The sequence below is a fragment of the Astyanax mexicanus genome, chromosome 8, assembly GCF_023375975.1.
Source record: "Astyanax mexicanus isolate ESR-SI-001 chromosome 8, AstMex3_surface, whole genome shotgun sequence".
In the NCBI taxonomy this organism is placed as follows: Eukaryota; Metazoa; Chordata; class Actinopteri; order Characiformes; family Acestrorhamphidae; genus Astyanax; species Astyanax mexicanus.
Genome location: NC_064415.1, coordinates 45,640,020 through 45,666,987, shown reverse-complemented (window position 1 = coordinate 45,666,987; position 26,968 = coordinate 45,640,020). Strand labels below are relative to the sequence as shown.

Sequence of the window (26,968 nt, the reverse complement as noted above, 5' to 3'; positions counted from 1 at the left end):
GTTACATCATCAGTGCACTTGGTGATGTAGGCTGAGACAGTTTCTGTGTACTCCTGAATGTCTGTGGAGTTGTTGTGGGTGGCAGCCTCTCTGAACATATTCCAGTCTGTTGTGCTGAAACAGTCCTGAAGTGCCTCTGAGGAATCCTCTGGCCATACTCGTACCTGCTCAAGAACTGGTTTGGTGACTTTAACCAGTGGTCTGTAAGCTGGCATTAGCATAATGGTGAGGTGATCAGAGGCTCCAAGGTGGGGGAGGGGGGAGGCTCTGTAGGCTCCTCGGTGTGTTGTGAAGACCTGGTCCAATGTATTGTTTCCCCTGGTTGGAAAGTCTATGTGTTTAAAAAGTCCAGAAAACACACTCTTTGGGTCTGCATGGTTGAAATCTCCAGCCAGAATGAGAAAAGCATCTGGCTGTGCTGTCTGCTGCTCACTGATGTACTGGTGCAGTTCATTCAGTGCTTCACTCCTCACGCTGTTGTTGGAGGTCGGAGGGATATAAACAGCAGCGATCAGCACGGCGGAGAAATCTAGATAGAACGGACGGCACTTGATAATCATCAGTTCCACTACCAGTAAGCAGTGTTTACAGACCACTACAACGTTCCAACACCAAGCATCGCTGATGTAAACACAGAGTCCGCCGCCGCAGCTCTCACCTTCGTCAGCTAGCGCGCGGTCCGTCCGATAGCATGTTAGCCGCTCCAGCTGAACGGCATGGTCTGGGACGCTGTTGTTGAGCCAGGTTTCAGTGAAAACATAAACACAGCAGTCTCTCACGGTCTTCTGAGTTGACTGAAGTAAGCGGATGTAATCCAGACGTATAAAAACACTGCGACTTACGAGACAAAAAACACGAAAACGCTGTTTCCTCTGGAGAGAGAGTAGCCGCTGCGCGTGCACTCGCCGCCATCTTGTTCTCTTTATGCACCTGAATCATATCCCTGCCAAGTAGTAGTAAGATTTCTGCATTAGGGTCTAGCTGGGGAATCTTGAAAGCAGTTTTTTATGTGAGGATTGTATCTTGCAGCTTCTGGGGTAGGTATCTCAGCCTTATTGTCTGTATGGGAAAACAACATCTGTTATATTGAAAAGATAAAAAAAAAAAAAAAAAAAAGGCTGACCTGGCAATGGACTTGTTACTCTGATCATCCAGAATGGCATACGTTCTCATCTTCCTTTCTGGGTGGCCTTTAGGGTATACCTTTACCAGGCAGATTTTGGAGCAAGACCTTCCTCTTAAATTTTCTCCACAGACATGTGTGCATGTTAAAGTTTCTGAAAAGGGAGAGAATTCAATTTCCTCCCCAACATGCTGTGAAGAGGGGTTTGTTTCGTCCTTAATACACCAAGGTGCAGGACCAGCGTGAAGAGCTGAGATATGCTTGTTGCTGTCGTATACTACCCACTGAATAACTGCTTTGCAGGCCCTTGCATGATGTGTAGTAGAGGAACAACATCGAAAGCATATGGAGTTCTCTTTGAGGAAGGATTTCCTTTCTTCCATCGTTTTTTCTCAAAATCCTCTACAATTCCTTAAAGGATGTGGCATTTTATGGATTGGACATTGTTTGTCAGGATCAATGTTTTTCTGGGTCTCATCCTTTGAAAGACATTATCAACATCAGTTTTGTGAACCATGATTGCACTTCTTGCTCTTGAAGGGGGTCTTTCCGTACTAGACTCCATTTTGGAAGGTACAGTAAAGAAACTGGGGTCATTCCTCATTCTTGCTTAATTACGGATGAAGCATAAGAAAAATGACAGGTGCGTATAGGTTACTGCATGTTCCTGCTTGTACTTGGTTCCTTGGACCATCCACTTTTCCTGAATAGCATATGGAAGTTTCTTCAGAATAGGGCTAATTCCACGGGAAGTATCCAGGTAAGAGAGGCCAGGTAGATAACCCTCTGCCTTGGCTGCTTTTAATTTAAGACGTAGGTCACCTAGCTCACAAAGACGTTAAGGCTTCTTAGTGGATACTCTGGGAAAACATTCAATCTTCCTAAAGTGAGCTGTCTCCATTGCCTCTGCAGATCCACAACACTCCTCTAGCCTCTCCGAGACCCTACTGAGGCAAACTGCTGGAGGCTTAAGGTGAACTGACTTTATTTGATTTCTCTTTGCGCAAATGATGCTCTTGCCAATGCAGCTTCAGCCTTGGCACAGACTTCTACTGCTGCCAAGCTGGTTGTTGACCTACTGGAGCGTCTTGAAGATTCTGAAGAGTGTGACCACACTGACTTAACCTCATCTGTCATCTGCCAAATGAAGCTCAACATAGGATGGATGATACAACAGAATAGGGACCCAAAACAACCGAAAGGCTTTAACAGAAGAAACTATGCCTTCTGGAGAGTCCTGAGCTCAACCCAATTAAGATGCTGTGGCTCAACCTCAAGAGAGCGATTCACACCAGATATCCTGATCATTTTGGAGGAATGATCCAAAATTCCTCCTAATTGTCGTGCAGGTCTGACCTGCAACTACAGAAAACGTTTAGTTGAGGTTTTTGCTGCCAAAGTAGGATCAACCAGTTATTAAATCCAAAGGTTCACAAACTTGTTCCACCCTGCACTGTAATGTTAACATGTTGTGTTTAATAAAACTATGCAAACATATCATTTGTGCGGTATTAGTTTAAACTGACTGTGTTTGTCTATTGTTGTGATTTAGATGAAGAACTAAACACATTTAATTATCAATTTATGCAGAAATCTAAGTAATGCCAAAGGGTTCACATACTTTTCTTGCAACTGTATTTAGTTGAGTGGCTAAAAATCAAAGTTTCCCTATTATGGTCACACTGTGTTGGAAACCTGATGCCAGAGGGATGACTTCAAGTAGCTCTATGCATGAACAGTTGTGGTGGAGGGGACCGTTATTCCAGCCAACAATAAAAGAGCCCTCACCACCAAGAGTTGCAGTTACAGATCTTGTAGCAGCATCCATGAGTCTTACACACAAATTATAAGAAATCAGAACTGTTGGTGCTGCAAGATCATAAACAGGAAATGTATTCAGGTGTATGGAATATGTTAGTACAGATTGTGTCACACAGTAATATATATGCACACCCCTTGAAATTTTATAATAAATATAATAAATTCCTGTGCAAACAACTGCCTTCAGAAGTCACTTAATTAGTTAATAGAATTTTAGGAGTGTGAAATTTATCCTCAGATTAAATCAATCTGGTTTGTGAAGGCTTCAGTGGTTTTCTAGAGAAAAGTAGTGAACAAACAGCATCATAAAGACCTAGGAACTCACTAGACAGGACAGAGATAAAGTTGTGAAGAAGTTTAAAGCAGGGTTAGGTTTTAAAAACATATCACATTTGAAGTTTGCCACAAGCCATGTAGCCACTGCAAACATGTGGAAGAAGGTGCTGTGTTCAGATGAGACCAAAGTTCAACATTGTGGCCTTAATGCATAGCACAATGTGTGGCACTTTTTAACACTGCTTATCACCCAGAACACACCATCCTAATGTGAAACATGGTGGTGGAAGAATCATGCTGTGGGGATGATTTTCTTTAGCATGGACAAGGCATGGAGTTAAATACAAGGCATCACAGGTGTCTACAATCTTGTAATCAGTGGGTCTATATATAGGGCTACAGGTAGTCACTGTGCTGTTTGGTGACATGGTGACACTCAAAATGGACCAGAAGAAGCAAAGGAAATACTTTTTTTAAGAGAAAATTATAGAGCATTTTAAAGGTAAAGGTTATCTCCAAGCAGCTTAATGTTCCTGTTGCACATATTATTCAGAAATCTAAGATCCATCTGACTGTAGACAAACCTCCCTGGAAAAATTGAAGACAAATCAAACAGATGGATAAAACAGATGGTAACAAAAGAGCCCAGAACAAAGGTGAACTTCAATCTCAAGGAACATCAGTGTCAGATCTTACAATCCTTCATTGTTTAGGCCAAAGTGGACTTATTGGGAGACAACCAAGGAGGACACCATTGTTGAAAACAAACATAAAAAAGCCAGACTGGAATTTGCCAAACTACATGCTGACAAGCCACAAAGATTCTGGAGTAATGTTCTATGGACAGATGAGACAAAAATGGAACTTTTTGCCAAGGCACATCAGCTCTATGTTAACACACAGATCTATCTATTCATCTATAAATGATTAAAGGAAAAACCCACAATGGTAACAGAAATAACTTGAATCTGACAAAAGTAATAATAATAAAAACTACATGTTGACAAGCGGTCTAGATATGGTACCCTTCAAGCCTAAAAAAAAAAGAAGCAGTTTGCTCATGAGGAGCGGGCCAAAATAAAGGGTAGCATTTCTGTCCAGGCTTATTTCATTAGTTAGTTTAAAATATTTCTTCACAATACAGGAAGATGACAGCAGACCCGTGGGCACCGGAGAAGGTGTGACTGGAAGCAATGTCCAGCATGTGTTCAGCAAGTGCAGATGGGGAAAAATTACCATGTATCATGGGTTACAATCCACCAGGGGAAGGGCCACGAGTCACCTTGCACTTCCTCAGCAGGTGAGACAAGAGGGACTTGAAGCCAGGTCGAAAACCACAGAGCCGGTGGACCCAACGCTGCAGAGGGCAAAGCTTACACAGAGAAAGAAAGCCCACTGATGGCAAGGGGGGCCCTTATGTGAGTGCCAGGACCCAGTTGTCACCAACTTGCACGAACAGAGCTAAAAACAGAGACCAAGTAACCAACAAGAAGAAGCAAGCTCAAATGGCCAATCATGACAGAAGTATGGCGAATGCTGGACATCGACCTAGTCAAGACGGTAGGGTTTGTTGCAAAGAGGGGTGTATTCCAAGCTTTACCAGATCATCCAGGGGACATCCTATACCAGGCCTGCTAGGACAGGTTTGGTGAAGTGACCTTCAAGCAAAGGACCACTAAAAGAGCAAAATGCTTTAATGACTCGCTGTCCGCGTTGTTTATTATCTCGGGCTGTGCCCGCTCTAATGCTTTGCTGTACTCGCAGCCCGCGTTGTTTCTTATCTCGGGCCGTGCCCGCTCTAATGGTTTACTGTACTCGCAGTCCGTGTTGTTTATTATCTCGGGCCGTGCCCGCTCTAATGGTTTACTGTACTCGCAGTCCGCGTTGTTTATTATCTCGGGCCGCGCCCGCTCTAATGGTTTACTGTACTCGCAGTCCGCGTTGTTTATTATCTCAGGCCGTGCCCGCTCTGCTGGTTACTGTACGCGCAGTCCGCATCGTTTATTATCTCGGGCTGTGCCCGCTCTAATGCTTTACCGTACTCTCAGTTCGCGTTGTTCATAATCTCGGGCCGTGCCCGCTCTGTAATGCTTTAATGGCTCGCAGTCTGCGCGGTTTCTTATCTCGGGCCGTGCCCGCTTTAATGGTTTGCTATACTCGCAGTCCGCATCGTTTATAATCTCGGGCCGTGCCCGCTCTAATGCTTTACCGTACTCGCAGTCCGCGTGGTTTATTATCTCGGGCCGTGCCAGCTCTAATGCTTTACTGTACTCGCAGTCCGCGCTGTTTGTTATCTCGGGCCGTGCCCGCTCTAATGCTTTACTGGCTCGCAGTCCGCGTGGTTTATTATCTCGGGCCGTGCCAGCTCTAATGCTTTACCGTACTCGCAGTTCGCGTTGTTTATTGTCTCGGGCCGTGCCCGCTCTAATGCTTTACTGTACTCGCTGTCCGCGTTGTTTATTGTCTCAGGCCGTGCCCGCTCCGCTGCTTGATTGGACTCGTGTCCGATGCTGCTTGTATGTACAGTACTGCACAGGTTCTCGATGACGTGATTCGTGGACTGCACTGACTCCGTACCTGGTCTAATTCTGGTGATTTGCTGCCTTTTATTGGGTTAATTTTGTGTTGCCTGTGCTATGTTTTGTTCCATGATTGGCATGTACCTTTCTTGCAGAAATTCTACTTTTACGATTCCGTGTTTTAACATATTAATCAACGCCGTGGGCAGCGGTTGCTATTGCCTTAGAACTTTTTTAGTGGCCGAAGTTTTGCGCATTTACCGATCACGGGTTGCTTTGATGTACTGCTGTGCAAATTCCGTGCCTCAATGTTAAGTATCCGATCCGGTTTGTCGTTGCTTTATGTCTTATGGTTTGTGCTGATGTTAATTTCCCTGGTCCTTTGGTTTTGGGGGTGTTCTCCAAGGACAGTCTGTCCTTGGTTCTGCATTTGGTGCTTCCTGACATTTGTTTTGACATTAATTTCGCTTCCCCTGTTATATTTGCTTTGTTCGCATCATGACTTACAAGGTGTCTAATAACAATCATCAGTAAAATGTTATAGCAGTCAATGATAATGGAAAGTTTAATTCTCGGGCCGTGCCCGCCCTAATACCCACTGGACTCGTAGTCCGCGCTGCTGCGATCACGGGCCGTGCCCGCTCTATTAACCCTGGACTCGTAGTCCGCGCTGCTGCGATCGCGGGCCGTGCCCGCTCTAAATACCCACTGGACTCGTAGTCCGCGCTGCTGCAGTCGCGGGCCGTGCCCGCTCTAAATACCCACTGGACTCGTAGTCCGCGCTGCTGCGATCGCGGGCCGTGCCCGCTCTATTAACCCTGGACTCGTAGTCCGCGCTGCTGCGATCGTGGGCCGTGCCCGCTCTATTAACCTGGACTCATAGTCCGCGCTGCTGCGATCGCGGGCCGTGCCCGCTCTATTAACCCTGGACTCGTAGTCCGCGCTGCTGCGATCGCGGGCCGTGCCCGCTCTAATAACCACTGGACTCGTAGTCCGCGCTGCTGCGATCGCGGGCCGTGCCCGCTCTAATAACCACTGGACTCGTAGTCCGCGCTGCTGCGATCGCGGGCCGTGCCCGCTCTAATAACCACTGGACTCGTAGTCCGCGCTGCTGCGATCGCGCGCAGTGCCCGCTCTAAATATCCACTGGACTCGTAGTCCGCGCTGCTGCAGTCGCGAGCCGTGCTCGCTCTTATACCCTCACCCATCTTGTTCGGGATACCTGATGTCTGAGTAAGTAATTTATGTACATATATATCTATTTATTTGTATATCTATTTAATATATCTATTTAATTGCAAACAACTGGAAGCGGTTGTAAGATTTTTATAAAGACGTCATGCTGCTTGTATGTACAGTACTGCACAGGTTCTCGATGACGTGATTCGTGGACTGCACTGACTCCGTACCTGGTCTAATTCTGGTGATTTGCTGCCTTTTATTGGGTTAATTTTGTGTTGACTGTGCTATGTTTTGTTCCATGATTGGCATGTACCTTTCTTGCAGAAATTCTACTTTTACGATTCCGTGTTTTAACATATTAATCAACGCCGTGGGCAGCGGTTGCTATTGCCTTAGAACTTTTTTAGTGGCCGAAGTTTTGCGCATTTACCGATCACGGGTTGCTTTGACGTACTGCTGTGCAAATTCCGTGCCTCAATGTTAAGTATCCGATCCGGTTTGTCGTTGCTTTATGTCTTATGGTTTGTGCTGATGTTAATTTCCCTGGTCCTTTGGTTTTGGGGGTGTTCTCCAAGGACAGTCTGTCCTTGGTTCGGCATTTGGTGCTTCCTGACATTTGTTTTGACATTAATTTCGCTTCCCCTGTTATATTTGCTTTGTTCGCATCATGACTTACAAGGTGTCTAATAACAATCATCAGTAAAATGTTATAGCAGTCAACGATAATGGAAAGTTTAATTCTCGGGCCGTGCCCGCCCTAATACCCACTGGACTCGTAGTCCGCGCTGCTGCGGTCACGGGCCGTGCCCGCTCTATTAACCCTGGACTCGTAGTCCGCGCTGCTGCGATCGCGGGCCGTGCCCGCTCTAAATACCCACTGGACTCGTAGTCCGCGCTGCTGCGATCGCGGGCCGTGCCCGCTCTATTAACCCTGGACTCGTAGTCCGCGCTGCTGCGATCGCGGGCCGTGCCCGCTCTATTAACCTGGACTCATAGTCCGCGCTGCTGCGATCGCGGGCCGTGCCCGCTCTATTAACCCTGGACTCGTAGTCCGCGCTGCTGCGATCGCGGGCCGTGCCCGCTCTAATAACCACTGGACTCGTAGTCCGCGCTGCTGCGATCGCGGGCCGTGCCCGCTCTAATAACCACTGGACTCGTAGTCCGCGCTGCTGCGATCGCGGGCCGTGCCCGCTCTAATAACCACTGGACTCGTAGTCCGCGCTGCTGCGATCGCAGGCAGTGCCCGCTCTAAATATCCACTGGACTCGTAGTCCGCGCTGCTGCAGTCGCGAGCCGTGCTCGCTCTTATACCCTCACCCATCTTGTTCGGGATACCTGATGTCTGAGTCAGTAATTTATGTACATATATATCTATTTATTTATATATCTATTTAATATATCTATTTAATTGCAAACAACTGGAGGCGGTTGTAAGATTTTTATACAGACGTCAAATGAATATACTGTTATAACGTACTGCCACGACAGCTCGCGCTCGCTCAAATATCCTACTCCTTATGCTCCTAGATATCAACACGGGCCGTGCCCGTTCCTATGCTCATTAGACTCCTAGTCTGAGTTTTTTCTGCACAGCGGGCCGTGCCCGCCCTTATAGCCTTTGGACTCGTAGTCCGCGTTTTGCTGCACAGCGGGCCGTGCCCGCTCTTATTCCCTTTGGACTCGTAGTCCGCGTTTTGCTACGACGGCGTCCAAAAGTTGTGCCCCTCAAAGGCTTAATGTATTGTTAGTCCGCAGTGTTTTCTCATGCTGATCACGTCAACGTTACGCTTATCATACACTTCTAAAATAGCCTCAAGCAGTGTATACAAGTACTTTGTATACAACGAACCTAATAAATGTATGCTACCAAAACATGAGCGCAACTACTGTAATGCACACGTACTCAGCAAATAACACTCCAATCTTGAACACCTTATTCAAGCTTGTTTATAACTGTTTTCCTTCCAGAATACGTGAACCAGGTAAAGGATCCTCCTGTGGGTAATTATATCTTTTATATTTTTGGGGATAGGCTCCGCCCCCGCCGTACAAGTACGGCAGGATCTGCGAGGTTCCAGACGCTGCGGACCTGGGCTTCGACGGGGCTTTCGCCAAAGACTCTATATACACTATATTCACTATTACTAATTGTCATACATATTTATTGGGATTAAATCTTTCTTGCTGCACTTTGTTTCTAGAGTTTTCCTGCTAGAACTGAAAGCTTTGCGTAGGTTCTAGCGGGAAACTCGAAATCACGCCACTTTTCTCAGCCAATCACCAACTCGCACCTGTCCTTAAAAGACCTCCCTCATACCTGTTCTCCCCTGCTTGCAGACGCTGACATACGTTTTCACCCTCCTCCTTCCCCACCGCCTCCAGTTCGGTCCCGCCGGTTGCCCAGGGGATAGGCTCCGCCCCCGCCGAACAAGTACGGCAGGATCTGCGAGGTTCCAGACGCTGCGGACCTGGGCTTCGACGGGGCTTTCGCCAAAGACTCCATATACACTATATTCACTATTACTAATTGTCATACGTGTTTATTGGGATTAAATCTTTCTTGCTGCACTTTGTTTCTAGAGTTTTCCTGCTAGAACCTTGGACACTTGTAGAGAAAGAAGGTCTGAAAGCCACGTCACAGACCATTTTCTTCAGCCAAACCCGACAGCGCGCCAGGAAAACAGTGAGGATTCTCGCCTGCCCAAATTCGGGCATTGAGTCAGTCAGGGCTTGGGTTCGGGCAGACAATCTAAACTCTAGTATGCAGAACTATATTATTATTGTTATTTTTTCCATTCTTTTAAATAGCAGGATACTTTTACCTAAGATTTCCCATCACCTAAGATTTCCCATCACATTCCTCGGGCCGGTCGTGCGCCAGGAAATGGTCTGTAATGTAGTCATCAGTTTTTCAATACTATTTTTATTTTATATAAAGCTATGGCACAATAATCACCATATAGCCAAGTAACCAAGCATTATTTTTAACAAAAACTGAAAGTGAGAGTTCTCCTTAACTGAAACTAATAAAAACGGTAACTAAAAGAAAAAACTAAAATGAACTAAAATTACAGATTGAATACCCTCATTTTTGTGTTTGTGAATTTATTTATATATTTTATATATATTATATATTTTATTTATTTATTTATAAAGTAACGTGCAGTAACGGGGTGTCGGAAATGGTAACGGCGTTATAGTTACAGTCAGAGTAATTAGTTAGATAACTCGCTACTGAAAAAAGTAACGGCGTTACTACCATCACTGCCTGTGAGTAACTCATACACCAGAACACCATACGCGGCAGGATAAACTGATAAATCTGATCATTTCGGTGAAAATCTGAAACCTGTAGAGTTTAAGTTTTAGCTGTAGGATCTCCTGAGTGAGAATCCCCTACCCCATAACCAATCAATAAGCTTCAAGTGCTTACCCCTCCCACTGCTCTTTCATCGTGGATGCGCAGAATGTCTTAAAAGCCCCGTTTTTCAAAGTACAGATTTGGCATGTCACATGGTTAGCATACAGTCACCATTTTACAATACGTCACCATATTTAAATACCGTGGTATACCGAAATACTGTCATACTGCCTAACCCTAGTGGGAGGACTGTAAACATAGTGTAAACTAAGAAACACTAAGGCCTTTTTTCCTCCAACCTGGTCGAGATCACAGCCACATCTCTCTACCCTGACATAGTATGATCCATGTCCCTTATTGAGTTCACAATAACAGTGAAGGAGGGGATGGGGGTTGCCTATAAACAAAAGAAGGCCAAATACTCAAGGCTGGCTGGAAAACTACCATCTATCTAGTGAAGGTCTGATGCAGAAGCTATGCAGGGATGTCAACCATACACCTTTTAAGTGGCAGAGTGATCAGAGAAATCCAAAAGAAGGCAACCAAAGAGCTAGCAGAGAAGGGGAACTTTTGGCTCTGGCTGAGGAGGAGTGACAAATGCTGGGGAAAGAACAACTAACCCCGACAACAGCTGCAGGGGCTAAAATCCATCAGCTGCAGAGGGTGACAGGAAGATGTATCAGTCACTGAACTGCCATCAGGAGACGTTGGAATAAAGAATGCATGATAATTGTATAGAGAGAACTTTTTTACTGCTGATTTGCTGATTCAAGCACACCAGGCTGTTTCAGATGGAGTTTACACTTCCAGGGAACAGTACCTGCAGGACTGTTTTCCAGATCACAAGCAGTACCACAACTCTTTACTTTGTTTGTTGATGCATAGTAGTTAAGTCCTATATTATATGTACCAAAACCTGCTGTTATTAGACAGTTTTTCCAAGTTGTTTTTAATTTAGAAAGTGGACCTTTTTATTTTCATGAGTGGTTTACTCCTATTCACAGCTTAGCCCCCTATTTATCTCACATAATAAACCTATGTAAGAGAATCTTTAACAATTTGGGTTGAAATAATTGTAAAAAATAAAATTTTCCCACCTAATAAACAAAAACAAAAAAAATATTTAAAATCTGGTGAAAGGGAATACAACAATATTATGGATTTTTCTTTTTACATTTTCAATCTATGAAAAATATGTACAGATCAACTTTACATTTAACAGAAATTTGATAAATCTATAATGAGATGATGACCTATTAACACTATTATTATTACTATTATTAACATTATTAACATTATTGGGCCCAATCATCACAGTCTGTCAAGGGAGGTATATCTAAAATCTAAAAGGGACTAATAGAATACAGAGAAAATTTCACAGAATACATTGGAAAATCTGAGCACTTAAATAATTAAATAAATGGAACAACAGAGTAGAAGGTTGGGCAAGAAAACATTGACTGCACCTCGAAGCAGAACTCCTGGCCTAACACACTGCTGTGCAGAGGTTTGATGTATACATCCTCTTCAGTGCTGAGATCTAGAGCCTCCACGGCACTTCCCGGACTCAGCAAAGATTCGTGGGAACATGACTCTTTCAATTTGGGAAGACCTCGTGATCTACAACACAAACACAAACAACAAATACAAATCTCTTCAATGCAATCCAAGCACAAGTGTAAACTGTATATGCAGTTTACACTTTGTTTTCCATTCACATGCACAGAATAAAAGTCACATGACAGGCAGAATGTAAAAGAGAAACAGAGTTAGGTAAACGATTGGCTTTAATTCTGGCAATATGTTTTTTTTTTTTTTTACATTTTCCATTCTAAATGTCAGTTAAACAGTTTTTAAATCAAGTCAAGTCAAGTCAAGAGGCTTTTATTGTCATTACATCTGAGTACAGGTACACAGTGTGATGAAATTACGTTCCTCCGGAACCATGGTGCAACATAGAACCACAAGCAATAGACAACATAAAGTGCAGGAGTGACGACAGTGCAACATAAAATTATAAAATTATAACACTAAATAACAATAAATACAATAAATACAAAAGACAAGACAATTTAAAGACAGGACAGTGCAGTACCAATACGGTATAATAAAGTGTATAGTTGGGATAAGGTGCAGAGATGTGTGACATACTGTAACATATAGAACATATATAATCACAGCAGTTACTGAGGTAGAGTTTATAGTTTTTAAGAGTGCAGCAAATAAAGTCATGTCAGCCTCTGTGTGCTGACTGGGTGTGTGTGTGGGTGAAGTTCAGTTCTTTGTGAGTGTAAAGGGGGGGCGGGTGTACAGTTTAGTTTTGTGTAAAGGGGGGGGGTGTACAGTTTAGTTTTGTGCGAGTGTGTTGGCTGAGTGGTGGGTGGGGTGGGGGTTCAGTTCTGTCTCTGTGCGTTGAGAAGTCTGACTGCCTGGTGGATGAAGCTGTTGCAGAGTCTAGTAGTGGAGGCTCGGATGCTCCTGTATCTTCTGCCGGACGGCATCAGAGCGAAGAGTCCGTGTGAGGGATGGGTGGGGTCGTCCACAATGCTGGTGGCTTTGCGGATGCAGCGTGTGGTGTAGATCTCAGTGATTGAGGGAAGAGAGACTCCGATGATTTTCTCAGCTGTCCGCACTATCCGCTGTAGGGTCTTGCGGTCTGAGGTGTTGCAATTCCCAAACCAGACGGTAATGCAGGTGCTCGGGATGCTTTCTACAGTGCCTCTGTAGAACATGGTGAGGATGGGGGGTGGGAGATGTGCTTTCCTCAGTCTCCGCAGGAAGTAGAGGCGCTGCTGGGCTTTCTTGGCTATGGAGCTGGTGTTGAGGGACCAGGAGAGGTTCTCTGCAATGTGAACACCGAGGAACTTGGTGTTATCCACAATTTCCACAGCAGAGCCGTTGATGTTCAGCGGGTGGTGGACACCTGGAGCTCTCCTGAAGTCAACAACCATCTCCTTGGTTTTATCCACGTTAAGAGATAGGTTGTTGGTTCTGCACCAGTCCGTCAGCCACTGCACCTCCTCTCTGTATGCTGACTCGTCGTTCTTGCTGATGAGGCCAACTACAGTTGTGTCATCAGCGAACTTGATGATGTGGTTTGAGCTGTACTTTGCAGTACAGTCATGAGTCAGCAGAGTGAACAGCAGTGGGCTGAGCACACAGCCCTGGGGGGCGCCGGTGCTCAGTATGGTGGTGCTGGAGGTGTTGTTTCCAATCCTGACTGATTGTGGTCTCTCAGTCAGGAAGTCTAAAACCCAGTTGCAGAGGGAGGAGTTCAGGCCCAGCAAGCTAAGTTTTCCTATCAGATGCTGAGGGATGATGGTGTTGAATGCTGAACTGAAGTCGATGAACAGCATTCGAACATAGCAGTCTTTGTTGTCCAGGTGGGTGAGAGCCAGGTGGAGCGCAGTAGAGATGGCATCGTCTGTTGATCTGTTTGGACGATACGCAAACTGCAGAGGGTCCAGTGAGGAGGGGAGCTGGTTTTTGATGTGCCTCATGACCAGCTTCTCAAAGCACTTCATGATGATGGGAGTAAGTGCAATGGGACGGTAGTCATTAAGGCAGGACCTCCTGCACCTCCTCTCTGTATGCTGACTCGTCGTTCTTGCTGATGAGGCCAACTACAGTTGTGTCATCAGCGAACTTGATGATGTGGTTTGAGCTGTACTTTGCAGTACAGTCATGAGTCAGCAGAGTGAACAGCAGTGGGCTGAGCACACAGCCCTGGGGGGCGCCGGTGCTCAGTATGGTGGGGCTGGAGGTGTTGTTTCCAATCCTGACTGATTGTGGTCTCTCAGTCAGGAAGTCTAAAACCCAGTTGCAGAGGGAGGAGTTCAGGCCCAGCAAGCTCAGTTTTCCTATCAGATGCTGAGGGATGATGGTGTTGAATGCTGAACTGAAGTCGATGAACAGCATTCGAACATAGCAGTCTTTGTTGTCCAGGTGGGTGAGAGCCAGGTGGAGCGCAGTAGAGATGGCATCGTCTGTTGATCTGTTTGGACGATACGCAAACTGCAGAGGGTCCAGTGAGGACGGGAGCTGGTTTTTGATGTGCCTCATGACCAGCTTCTCAAAGCACTTCATGATGATGGGAGTAAGTGCAATGGGACGGTAGTCATTAAGGCAGGACACTTGAGACTTCTTCGGCACAGGGACGATGGTGGTCGTCTTGAAGCACGTCGGCACGATTGCAGTACTCAGAGAGATGTTGAAAATGTCCGTGAGAACATCCGTGAGTTGTTCTGCACATCCTCTGAGCACTCTGCCAGGTATGCTGTCTGGTCCTGGGGCTTTCCGTGGGTTGACTCTGAGTAGAGTTTTCCGCACATCAGCTGAGGACAGGCACAGTACCTGGTCGTTTGGAGGAGGTGTAGTCTTCCTTGCTGTCGTGTAGTTCTGTGCTTCGAACCTTGCGTAGAAGGAGTTCAGTGCATCTGGAAGGGAGGCATCACTGTTACAAGCAGGGGAGGGTGACTTGTAGTTGGTGATGGTCTGGATGCCCTGCCACATGCGCCGAGTGTCAGTAGTGTCCTGGAAGTGGGCGTGGATTTTCTTTGCGTAGGTGCGCTTTGCCTCTCTGATCCCCCGGGAGAGCTTGGCTCTAGCTGTTCGGAGGCCAGCCCTGTCCCCTGACTTAAAGGCCTTGTCTCGGGATCTCAGCAGCGCACGCACCTCTGCACTCATCCACGGCTTCTGGTTGGGGCGGGATGTGATGGTTTTGGAGACAGTAACATCCTCAATGCACTTGCTGATGTAGCCAGTCACTGAGTCTGTGTACTCCTCCAGGTTGATGGAGTCATCAGAAGTAGCAGCTTCTCTGAACATGTCCCAGTCAGTGTGCTCAAAACAGTCCTGAAGAGCAGAGATGGCTCCTGGAGGCCAGGTTGTAACTTGCTTCTTCTCTGATTTGGCACGTCTGATGAGCTGTCTGTATGCTGGGATGAGCATGACAGAAATATGATCAGAGTAGCCGTAGTGGGGGCGGGGCTCTGCTCTGTACGAACCGGGAATGTTAGTATACACACAATCAAGCAGGTTAGCTCCACGGGTTGGAAAATCCACATGTTGGTGAAAGCTGGGCAGCAGAGCCTTCAGATTACTGTGATTGAAATCACCAGCAACAATAAACAGTCCGTCGGGGTGTGAGTTCTGGAGTTTGGAGATAACAGTGTACAGTTCTTGCAGAGCGTTAGCATTAGCACCGTTAGCATTAGCACTGGGTGCTACAAACACTGCTATTATGTAGACGCTGCTAAGCTCTCTGGGCAGGTAGAATGGCCTGGCTCTGACTACAGCAAACTCCACCAGCGGCGAGCAGTAGCTGGAGATCAGCGCAGCGTTGTTACACCATGCTGTGTTGATGTAAACACACACCCCACCTCCACGTACTTTGCCCGAGAGGCCGGCGTCGCGGTCCGCGCGGTAGCTTAGCATGCTGCTCACCTCAATCGCGGAGTCCGGAATGGAGTCCGTTAACCACGTCTCCGTGAAAACGAACACACAGCAGTCTCTGAACTCGCGCTGGGATGTCCGCTGGAGCCGGAGATAGTCAATCTTGTTCGGCAGGGAGCAAACGTTGGAGAGAAGGAGAGATGGAACCGCTGGCCGGCTGGAGTTAGCCATTAGCTTAGCGCGGACTCCGGCTCTCTTACCGCGCTTAAATAATAGAAAATCAAAAAACGACAGACTTCCGGCTGAGGCTTCGGTCAAGATGGCGGTGTAGACCGACTCCGGCCCCCTATGGCTCCCCTATTTAAATTTCTTTTGCGTCTAATATTCAAGTTTTTGTTCTACAATTGAACGGATGGATGCGGCTGAAAAGAGACCCGCGGAAGATTGCTCGTCACCGGCTCCCTCGCCAGAAGTCAGCTAAAAAGAAAGCCAGAAAAGCTCTGCTAATGCCGTCGGAGATGCGTGAGCACGAAGGAGACAACGTGTCAGTGATGGAGAAATTAGACCTGCTTATCGCTGCTGTAAACAAGCTGGGGACCGATCTCACTGCCGAGGTGAGGACTGTCTGTGCTGGTTTGGAGGTCGCGAAGCAGAGGATAGGGGCTGTCGAATCGACGGTGACGAATCTGGAGACGGCCATGCAGTCTCTTACCGCCCGCACTGATATCATTCAAGCGGCTCAAAGACAGGAGAGATCTTGTACAGGTAGGACTGACCGAGTCGCTAACGGGTAAGAAAAGTCTCTTTTGGCTATTTGGAATCTGGGGCTGCCTTTGGCATGTCTGATCATAGCTCTGTAAGGACAGAGCTGTTCTTGTTCTTGTTGTTTGTCCCCGGCCAACTAGCATTTTGTTTTTGTAATGTTGTTTGTTGTACTTTAGATGCACACACCGTTCTAGCACTAGTAATCGCCTACTTATATACTCATTCTTTTTTTCTGCATGTTTACTGTACAGCTGTAATGAGTGAATCTTACCCAGGTGAATGAGTAGGTTTAATTTTATGTCCTGGAATGTCAGGGGCCTGAACGAACCAGTAAAAAGGGGCAAATCTTTAGATTTTCTTCGCCAAAAATCGGTAGATATTGCCCTACTTCAAGAAACCCATCTGAAGATTGCAGATGTCCACAGATGTCAAAACAGGCATTATAGGATTGCAGCCAGCTCTTCTGCACCTAACAAAACAAAAGGTGTTTCTATCTTAATTAAAAGAAATCTGAAACTGAATATACTTGAATCTGGTGCTGATACGAACGGGAAGTTCTGTTTTATAAAATGTAATTTTGATTCTGTTAAGGTGTGTATTTTTTTCAGTATACGCCCCTAACTATCAAGATGCCTCTTTCTACGATTCTCTTAAACAAGTTGTTCTTCGTCACCCAGATTGCATTTTTTTAATGGAGGGGGGGGGGGGGGGGGGGCTATAATAGTGTGGTGGATAATAGCCTGGATAAGATGTATAATACACAGGCCTTAAACCAATCTAATGCTTCATCTAATTTACTGAGAGATTTCCTGACTGACTTGAATTTGATTGATCCTTGGCGCACTATAAACCCTAGTAATAGAGACTACACTTTTTTTTCTTCTCGGCATAAGTCATATTCACGGATTGATTATATTTTTATGTCAGCTGGTAGCTTAAAATATGTCACAGATATTTCAATCTTACCTATACTAATATCAGATCACTCCCCTGTTATGTTGAAATTAAATCCATCACAGTATATACCTTCCAAAAATAGATGGCGGTTCAATGTTTTTCTCCTACAAAATTCTGACTTTTTAAAATTTATAAAAAGAGAAATTACGTATTTTCTCGAAAAAATAAGCATACTTAGCCCGGTCTAGATGGAATACCTCCAGAACTACTCCTGGAACTCTGGAATCTGATAGCCCCAATCTTTCGGGATTCAGTTGAGTATGCTTTGGAGGCCGGATCTTTCCACAGAGACCAGAATACGGCCTTAATATCGTTATTGCTTAAAAAGGGGAAAGATCCTTTTGCATGCGATAGTTACAGACCGATATCTTTGATAAACTCTGATTTGAAAATATATGCCAAAGTGCTATCGGCCAGGCTTAATTTAGTAATTTCTAACTTAGTTCATCATGATCGAACAGGCTTTATTCCAGGCCGATCAGCTTCTGATAATATGTGTAGGTTGTTTCAGGTCAAACCTTGTGCTGTTCTTTCTTTGGATGCCTATAAGGCTTTCGATCGTCTTGAATGGAAGTATCTATGGTCTGTCTTGAAAAGATTTTGCTTTGGCCCAAATTTTATTCATATGATTCAGATCCTTTATGCCAATCCATCAGCACTGGTTCAAACTGGTACTCTAACATCTGATACATTTCCAATAGAGAAAGGTAGTAGGCAAGGCTGTCCTTTGTCTCCCGCATTATTTGCTCTTTCTCTTGAACCAATGGCACAGGCCATTAGGCAAAGTAAGGATATTATTCCGGTTTCAATTAATAATTCCAAGCATGTCATCTCTTTATATGCCGATGATATCCTTCTTTATCTTTCTGATATCTCTCAATCAATTCCCCAAGTGCTCAGGTTATTTGAGAACTGTTTTCTGGGTACAAAATTAATTGGGCTAAATCCGTGCTAATGCCCCAAAATATAAAATCTGACTCTTTGGACCTCGCAGATGCACTTCCTATCCAGGTTGTACCTATAGGATTTAAATGTTTGGGGATAAAAATATATCCTTCAATCAATAATATTCGTAATGAGAATTACAAATTGCTCATGGGAAAAATTAATGCAGATTTCAAACGTTGGAAACGAATACATTGCTCCATGCATGGTAAAGTCTCTGTAATCAAAATGAACATTCTTCCACGTGTGTCCTTTTTGTTTTCAATGATTCCTTTGTCTCCCCCTGCGCGTTTCTTTAAGACAATGGATAAGGTGTGTGGACAATTTCTCTGGAATGACAAGAGACCCAGAATAAATTTTTTCATTCTTCAACAATCTAAAGTTTCAGGAGGATTGGGGCTTCCTCATTTTAAGTTTTACTATTTATCTTTTCAGTTATCTCACATGAGAACATGGTTTGACCCCCATTCTATGACATCGTGGCGGGATCTAGAAAGTAAAATTATTGAACCCCTTAGACTGGAAGACTTGCCCTTTACAGGTTTTAATTTGAAAAAGGCAAGATTGTATTTTGGCGCTGTGATCAGTAATACACTGGAGGTGTGGCTGCAGGCAAATAAAGATATGGACATCAATCTAAAATTTCATAAACATTCTCCAATCTGGCGTAATAATTTTTTGCTGACAGGGGGCAAACCTTTTATCTTTCCTCCTTTTTTTTGCGGTCTTCAATAGGAGCATATGGGGTCCCGTGGGTAGTCCTCTGAGAACACATCCTCTTTTGGCTTTATTTAAATCACTATCTGATTCCCGTGGTTTTGTTTCAGAAATTTATAATAAGTTTACTTCTTTAGTCTCCAGAGAGTCTGGTATAGTAAACATTTGGGAATGCGATTTATCTCTGTGTAATGACGATTTGGATTGGAGCTTAATTTGGAGCAACATCTTTAATTCTTCAAAAAATTTCGCTCACCAGCTAATACATTATAAAGTGGTTCTCAGGTTCTATATCACTCCCTACCGTGCATTTCAGATAAAACTAACTGCTGACAATTTATGTCATAGTTGTTCTCTTAGGGTTGTTGGCACTTATATGCATGTTTTCTGGCAGTGCCCCCCAGTGTTCAAATTTTGGAATGAGGTGATCTCTCTGTTATCCATTTTGTTAGAGCAGGACCTCCCTCTCTCCCCTGCATTTCTCCTTGGGGATGACTCCACTCTTAATTTGCATATTTCTCAAAGGAAAATAATAATGGCAGCTGTTACAGCAGCCATAAAATCTATATTAAAATTCCGTCTGGAGGAGAAAATTATTTTAAAACGTACTTTCTTAATTTTTTTTCTTGATGTTCTCGTGCTGGAGAGGGCCACTGGCAGATTACATCGTGCTAAAGCAGTTACAATCCGATACTGGTCAGAAGCTACTGCTTTCATAAAAGATAAGTTATCCTGAAATAAACTGATTAATGGGTATTTGTTACATAGTATTATGTAAGGGTGCTTTGAGTGCTTGTGTGTTAATTTGTATGTAGGCAGATGTATGTTGATGTCTGCTATATATATTCTACGGATATTTGATTTATTTATTATTTTTTTATTTTTTACTTTTGATGGAGGGGTGTGTGCTGTGTTGTGTTGTGTATAGTGTTGTAGTTGCGTGCCTATATGTACCTGTTTCTTTGGAAAAAAGGAAAAAACAATAAAAATATATTTACAAAAAAAAAAAAAAGAAAATCAAAAAACATTTAATCACAAACACAATCACAAACCAGTTTTACTTACAAAAAGCAACTAAAGATCCACTTGAGGTAATCTGCACAGAGCATTGCAACTGCTCATGTGATTTTTATAATCCACCTTTTTGGTTGAATGCTTAACGTGCACAAACACGAAGTTGAGGTTAAGTTAAAGGTGTTGAAGCAGAAAGCCACAGATCACTGTCTGACTTCATGCTGCTCAACGAGAGGCTAATAAACAGCAAAACAGCCCCACCAATCCTCATCACCCTAGGAGAGTATCACTATGGGAATGGATCAAAGCCATGACCATGGAGCCAGAGATGAGCTGTGTGCACAAATAGCTCCCGTGTGTGTGTGTATGTGTTTAAATACAGTGCCTTGCAAAAGTATTCGGTCCCCTTGAACTTTTCAACCTTTTGCCAAATTTCAGGCATTAAACATAAAGATATGAAATAGTATTTTTTTTTTTGTGACGAATCAACAACAAGTGGGACACGATCGTGAAGTGGAACGAAATGTATTGGAAAAATGTAAACTTTTTTTTTTTAGAAATAAAAAACTGAAAAGTGGGGCGTGCAATATTATTCGGCCCCTTTGCATTAATACTTTGTAGCGCCACCTTTTGCTATGATTACAGCAGCAAGTCTCTTGAGGTTTGTCTCTATCAGTTTTGCACATCGAGAGCCCATTCTTCTTTGCAAAACAACTGGAGCTCAGTGAGGTAGGATGGAGAGTGTTTGTAAACAGCAGTTTGTTTTCTGCTCTTTCCACAGATTCTCGTTTGGATTCAGGTTTGGACTTTGACTTGGCCATTCGAACACCTGGATACGTTTATTTGTGAACCATTCCACTGTAGATTTTGCTTTATGTTTTGGATCATTGTCTTGTTGATAAAACTCAGTCTCAGGTCTTTTGAAGACTCCAACAAAGAAAAGCAGGCCCAAACCATGATGCTGCCACCACCATATTTGACATTAGGGATAGTGTGTTCAGGGTGATGTGTTGCTTTTACACCAAACATAAAATTTTGCTTTGTGGCCAAAAAGTTTGATTTTGGTTTCATCTGACCAGAGCACCTTCTTCCATGGTTGGTGAGGGGTGGTTTTTGTTCAGTATTGTTTTATTGTTTTTTTTGCCTTGGAACTCTCCCATGGAGAAAATTATTCAAGTATGACTTTACACAGTATGGTTTAAAAACAAGCAAATTGGAAATATCCAAGTTATTTGTTTTTATTCCTTTCATTTTTTTTTCATTAAATCCATGCTAATGAGCTGTAACTCTAAACAATCTACTGGTGAAGGGAAACTGTGTCACATACGTATGGAAGCCCTTTGTGCCAGGTAGACAGCATTTTATGACAAGCAAAATTCTCAACACTTTTTTTATATACCAATTAGGCTGGTACACTGCTGGCAGAAACAGAGATGAGAAATTGGTTTAGACCTAAAATTATTGTTTCTAAATGCTAAAATGCTTTTTAGTCACTAAAGAGGTTACCTCTTATTCTTAGTTTTAGCTGGTTTAAAATGAAACAGTTCACCAGCAGAAGACAAATAAACACATGACTATAATGTTACTTATCTGTAATTACCTTTTTTTATTTCAAATTTTTCCCATTTTTTCCCCCAATTTACACGGCCAATTACCCAACCCACTCATTAGGACTCCCCCTATCACTAGTAATGCCCCAACCCACCAGGAGGGTGAAGAGTAACACATGCTTCCTCCGATACATGTGAAGTCAGCCACTGAGCTGCTGCTGATGCAGCATTACCGAGCAGCCAGCGCTTGGAGGAAAGCACAGCGGCTCAGCTCCGGTACATCAGCAGACATTAGGAGTGATGTGGGGAGAGAGCGCCATCTACCCACCCAGAGGGAGCAGGTCCAATTTTGCTCCCTCTAATGCCGGCAGCTTGATGGCAAAGCTGCATGAGCTGGCGTTCGAACCTGCGACCTCCTGCTCATAGTGGCAGCGCTTTAGAATGCTGGACCACTCGGCGCCCTGTAATTACCTTTTTAAACCAACACTGATTATAAAATACTGCTGATACATGAGGCATTTATTAGTTATGACCTGCAATATATTGGCAAACTGCCAAAAAAAATGGCAAATCCAGTCAGGCATGATTTGTTCAAAAGACACTGGAATACTGTCAGTTCATAAAATCAGAAACGCTGCATAAACTTCTCCAACTTCCTGCTAGTGTTCAGAATACACTTCAAATGTGTTTCTGTTTTCTGCTATATGAATCACTCCATTATTTTTTGATTACCTTTCTGATTCTTTCCCATGTTTAGATATATTTGCTGGTCCTGTTGTCTGCCTTCAAACTGGCCCAACCTGACCATCCACTTCCCCGCTGCCCCAAATCCTTTTCACATGATGAACAGAATAATGCATAGCTGCAGCTCCATCTATCTTCAGCTGCGGAGACTGAAGCCTTTCTACATTTCTTTCATGCTCCAGTCAGTGTATGGTTCTCTCCCAACTTCATCAAACCTACACAGGTGGGGGCTGAGGCAAGACCCACTGTGCAAGTTCTGTGGCGAGAAGAGAATGATGGTACACACCCTGGCAGGATGCAAGACTGCACTTAGAAAAAGAAAGATATAGGCAGGAGACACAGAAGAAATGACAAACACATGGGACACGAGCAACAGCAATTTAGCTCATCAGGAAAGGGGAGAAACCATCTGTAGCAAGGAAGAACGTGAAAGATCTCCTGCAGGAAGCACAAATATGGGAGATGGGGATGGCAGGAGACTCGTTTTTACACACGTAGTCCAAACTTCCCCGAGGAGGTGAAGAAATTCATCCTGTTTGAGCTAACCATGTTCAGAGGCAATCCACCAAGGTACCAGGCCCTGGTCCATCAGTGCATGGAGAAAGACCTGGATTTTCCCAGTGGAAGTGGGCAGCAGGGGTTTCCCTGCACAGCCAGTACAGAGGATTGAAGATGATGCATCTGTAGAAGATGTATTCAGCAGTAACATTAATATACAACCCCAATTCTAATGCTGTATAAAATGTATATACATGTAAATAAAAAAAGAAAGCAACTATCAAATGCTGAGCACTGAGCGTCAGTCCACAGCTGACTATTGTACTGCAAAGTACAGCTTAAACCATATTGCAGAGAACCTCACCTGGTCCCTCAACACCAGCACCATAAAGAAATACCAGTAGAGCCTCTACTACCTGCGGAGACCCATCCCTCACATGGACAAGTACAACGCTCTGGAACGATCATCTGAAAATCTGTGGTGTGATTTAAAGCAGGCTGTTCATGATCAGAAACCATCAAACCTGCCTGAACTGGAGATGTTTTGTAAAGAAGAATGATCCAAAATACCTTCAACCAGAAGCCAGACTCTCATTGGAAGCTGTAGTTTTTTTTCTGTTGGCGTGCCCAAATTTATGCAACTGGTTCATTTTGTTTAAAGAATTGCACACTTTCTGTAAATTCTTAAAACTTAATTTTACTTCTCAAGTATCACTGTTTGTCTGCTATATGATATATTTGAAATTGCTGATCCAAACCAATGATTTCTAAAGGATAATCATGAAAATTATCAGGGGTGTCCTAACATTCATATCACTGTTTCTTTCAATTCTACAACAATGAGATTATACAGATCTAGCAATAAACACATATCTACAGTTTTTTACACCTTCATAAAAAATTAAGGCTAGGAAATGCCTTATCCTTGCATGACACAGAAATGAGTACATGCCTTCATTACATCAAAGCTATACTACTGTAATGTGCTACAGTCAGAATGTTCTGGCAGACATGTTGCAGCCAGGGTCCTTACTAAAACTAGAATATCTATCCAGATCAGCTCAGTCCTATCAGAACTGCACCTGCTTTCAGTCAACTTCTGCATAGACTATACAATTTTCTCGCTAATGTATATAGCCCTACTCCTGAATATATGCAATATACACTGCTCAAAAAAAATAAAGGGAACACTTAAAAAACACACACCTCTGTGAAATCAACCTGTCCAGTTAGAAAGAAACACTGATTGTAAATCAGTTTCACCTGCTGTTGTGCAAATGGAACATACAACAGGTAGAAATGAGAGGCAACTAGCAAGACAACCCCTATAACCCCCTACAACCCCTATAAAGGCAACTAGCAAGACAACCCCTATAAAAGAAGTGGTTCTGCTGGTGGTGAGCACAGACCTTTTTTTCTATTCTCATCCTTTCTAGCCTTCCTGCTTCTGTGCCATTCAAACGCTTCTCTGCTTAGCTCTGCTATCTTTCATAGATTCCTTTATTTTCATTTTCGAGCTAGTGTCTGAGCTCATTATTTAGATTAGCACTAGCACTACCATATTATTTTCTTATTTTATTTTTTTTTTCTAGTTTTTTTTGGACATTTTATAGTAGAGCCACAGGAATCAGAAATGTTCCTATAGAGTACTAAAGAAGAAATCTACAATACGCCTCCTTGTGTGGGTTCAGAGCACCTGTGCTGCCAGAACAAAGAATGACTGTTTTGGAAACAAATTGTCGGCCCTTGTTATCAGAGTTTAAGGACTGGCATTTCTGTGCTGTTCGAGGACCATCGGAGTGTGGGAGTCCTGCCAGCGGACAATAGGCAGGGATTTTAACGGAGCAGCGAGCAGTGGAGACTAACAAAACTGAACCAGCAGATCATGTGGACATCCTTAATGTGAGTACAGCTGAAAGATATGGGCAAAACCAGCAATGGGTTCGCATTGGAGCTAAACCCAAACGGCATGCCACGTATCCTCCACTCCTGCTAACATAGCACATCTGGCTAATGCTAATGCTAAAGCTATTGCTCGGAGATCAGCGCACAGAGCCAGAGGAAATCAGCTTCAGTACCTTAGTTTGCAAAACAGATTTGAGCCACTGCAAGAATGATTTCCTAATACCAGCCAGTATTATTCAGAAAGAACCAGAAGATTCAGCCATTCAAAACACCCCAGGAGAGCCACAGGGCTCCAGGCTGTGGCCACAGCAGACACCCTTGTTTTGGGGGAAGTGTCTATTCATGGCATGAAAAATAATCAGAAACTTATCGTTCGATGTGAGCCAGTGCAGACATGAACAATAAAACTAAAAATCCATGTCAAAACTAATTATAGCAGGCCTATATCTTACTTAAAATGTATTTAAATAATAATAAAAAAAGATATGCTGACAATCTTCAACAATGAAATGCGTACGCTGCATTTCTAATATTTAACCTGTAAACAGTGGTTCATACTTTCATCAAAGAACATGATATAGAATCTTTAGTTTAAAACTTTTATTATCATTATTTATAAATAATGTAATTTGGCAGATATCTGGCTGCCAAGCCACATGTTGGCTGGGATTTCTAAACCTGTTTCCCAAGAAAAGAGAAAGAGAGATAAAAAATGCCCCAACACTAATATAAAAACACAAACGAGTAAATCACACAGTTAACCTGCCAGACAACACCAGGAGAACTGAACAGTATTCTATAACTATTTAACATTTAATACGTTTAATATGTAAATCACTTATCTACTAGTAAAAAAAGGCTAAATAAATAAAGGTTTGTAAAAATTACAAATAACCTGCTTTTAGAGACACTCTAAAACATTAGTAAACAAAACTGCACTGTTGCATCGAGCTCTCAGGATAACCTTACAGAGATAGTAATTTTCCCTTTCCATCTAATTTTAATATTTAATTTTAATGTACACGATGGAACATGTGGAGAGATTCAGTGAAGATATATGTCTATAAACCGAACTACACCGATTAAGCATAACCTCTTTCTTCTAACACACACACACACACACACACACACACAGACACACACACAGACACACACACAGACACACACACACAGACACACACACACAGACACACACACACAGACACACACACACAGACACACACACACACACAGACACACAGACACACACACAGACACACACACACACACACACAGACACACACACAGACACACACACAGACACACACACAGACACACACACAGACACACACACAGACACACACACAGACACACACACACACCTCACTCTCAGTTCTACAGGCAGCGGCGGGCGCTCAGGTCTCCTTGGTGTGTTTTGGAGAAGTTAAATCCGGACAGTCTGTTTTACAGTATAAAGGAAAAGCGGGATTTCAGCGCTTTGTGACCCTGGAGAAAGGCTATGACCTGATTTGATTGGACACCTCTGAACACCAACGTGATCCAGCTCTCACGCCACTGGTGCAAAAGACGATCACTCAAGAAAAACAGTTGATTGTGGACCAATAAAAAACACAGAATCTATAAGAGGACTTCCTTAGCTTTGTATTCACTTACAACTTAACGTAAAATAACGTGAAAATAAACGCATGTTTATGAGAAGTGGGCAAGCGAATAAAGGACTTTTTTGATATTTTATCTGTGGTTTAGTGCTGTACCGCACAGTTGGAGATGTCTGGCAACTGGCAGATGGCTGAAAATGGCTGAAAATTTGCATGCAGGTAGTCATAGTATTACTAAAGAATACGAGTCGGGAGACCACGTGACCTCTCGGTGGCAATGCACGCAAGGTTTTGATCTCTGCTCACAAACCCATCATTTTTCATCCATCCTGACAAATTGCTGTACTTGCTTCACTCAGTGCCTTGCTAATACCTCATACCAAATGGAGGCTCAAAAAAGAGAAGATAAGCACTCACCAATAAATAAAAAAAGATTTTTCCATCTCCAAAGAGGAGCTAGACGCCGCCATTGCTAACGGCATTAGGCTAGCCCTTAAAGAGCAACAAGCTACACTGGATTCTGCCGTCGCTGCAGCGGTTCAGGAGGCTATGGACTCAGTTCTGACTCCTGGGTTTCGCGACATTCATGTGAGTTTGCA

The 26,968-nt window shown here is 43.7% G+C and overlaps 1 protein-coding gene and 2 long non-coding RNA genes across 9 annotated transcripts in view; 1 reads left to right on the top strand and 2 right to left on the bottom strand.

Moving 5' to 3' along the window:
- Positions 1–26,968, bottom strand: part of rasal2 (RAS protein activator like 2) — a 207,202-nt gene that overhangs the window by 80,628 nt on the left and 99,606 nt on the right. For all 7 annotated transcript variants that reach the window (XM_049483149.1, XM_049483146.1, XM_022663442.2 and 4 more), the window contains one exon: positions 11,749–11,902. In XM_049483149.1, the coding sequence (XP_049339106.1) occupies positions 11,749–11,902 (154 nt within the window). The remainder of the gene's footprint in view (positions 1–11,748; positions 11,903–26,968) is intronic.
- Positions 4,976–8,006, bottom strand: LOC125804037 (uncharacterized). The gene is made up of 3 exons (XR_007440537.1): positions 7,959–8,006; positions 7,800–7,905; positions 4,976–6,557 (listed from the first exon to the last, which is right to left on the bottom strand). It is a non-coding gene; the product is annotated as an uncharacterized LOC125804037 (long non-coding RNA).
- LOC125804038 (uncharacterized) lies at positions 8,109–9,489 on the top strand. The gene is made up of 3 exons (XR_007440538.1): positions 8,109–8,267; positions 8,890–8,903; positions 9,259–9,489. It is a non-coding gene; the product is annotated as an uncharacterized LOC125804038 (long non-coding RNA).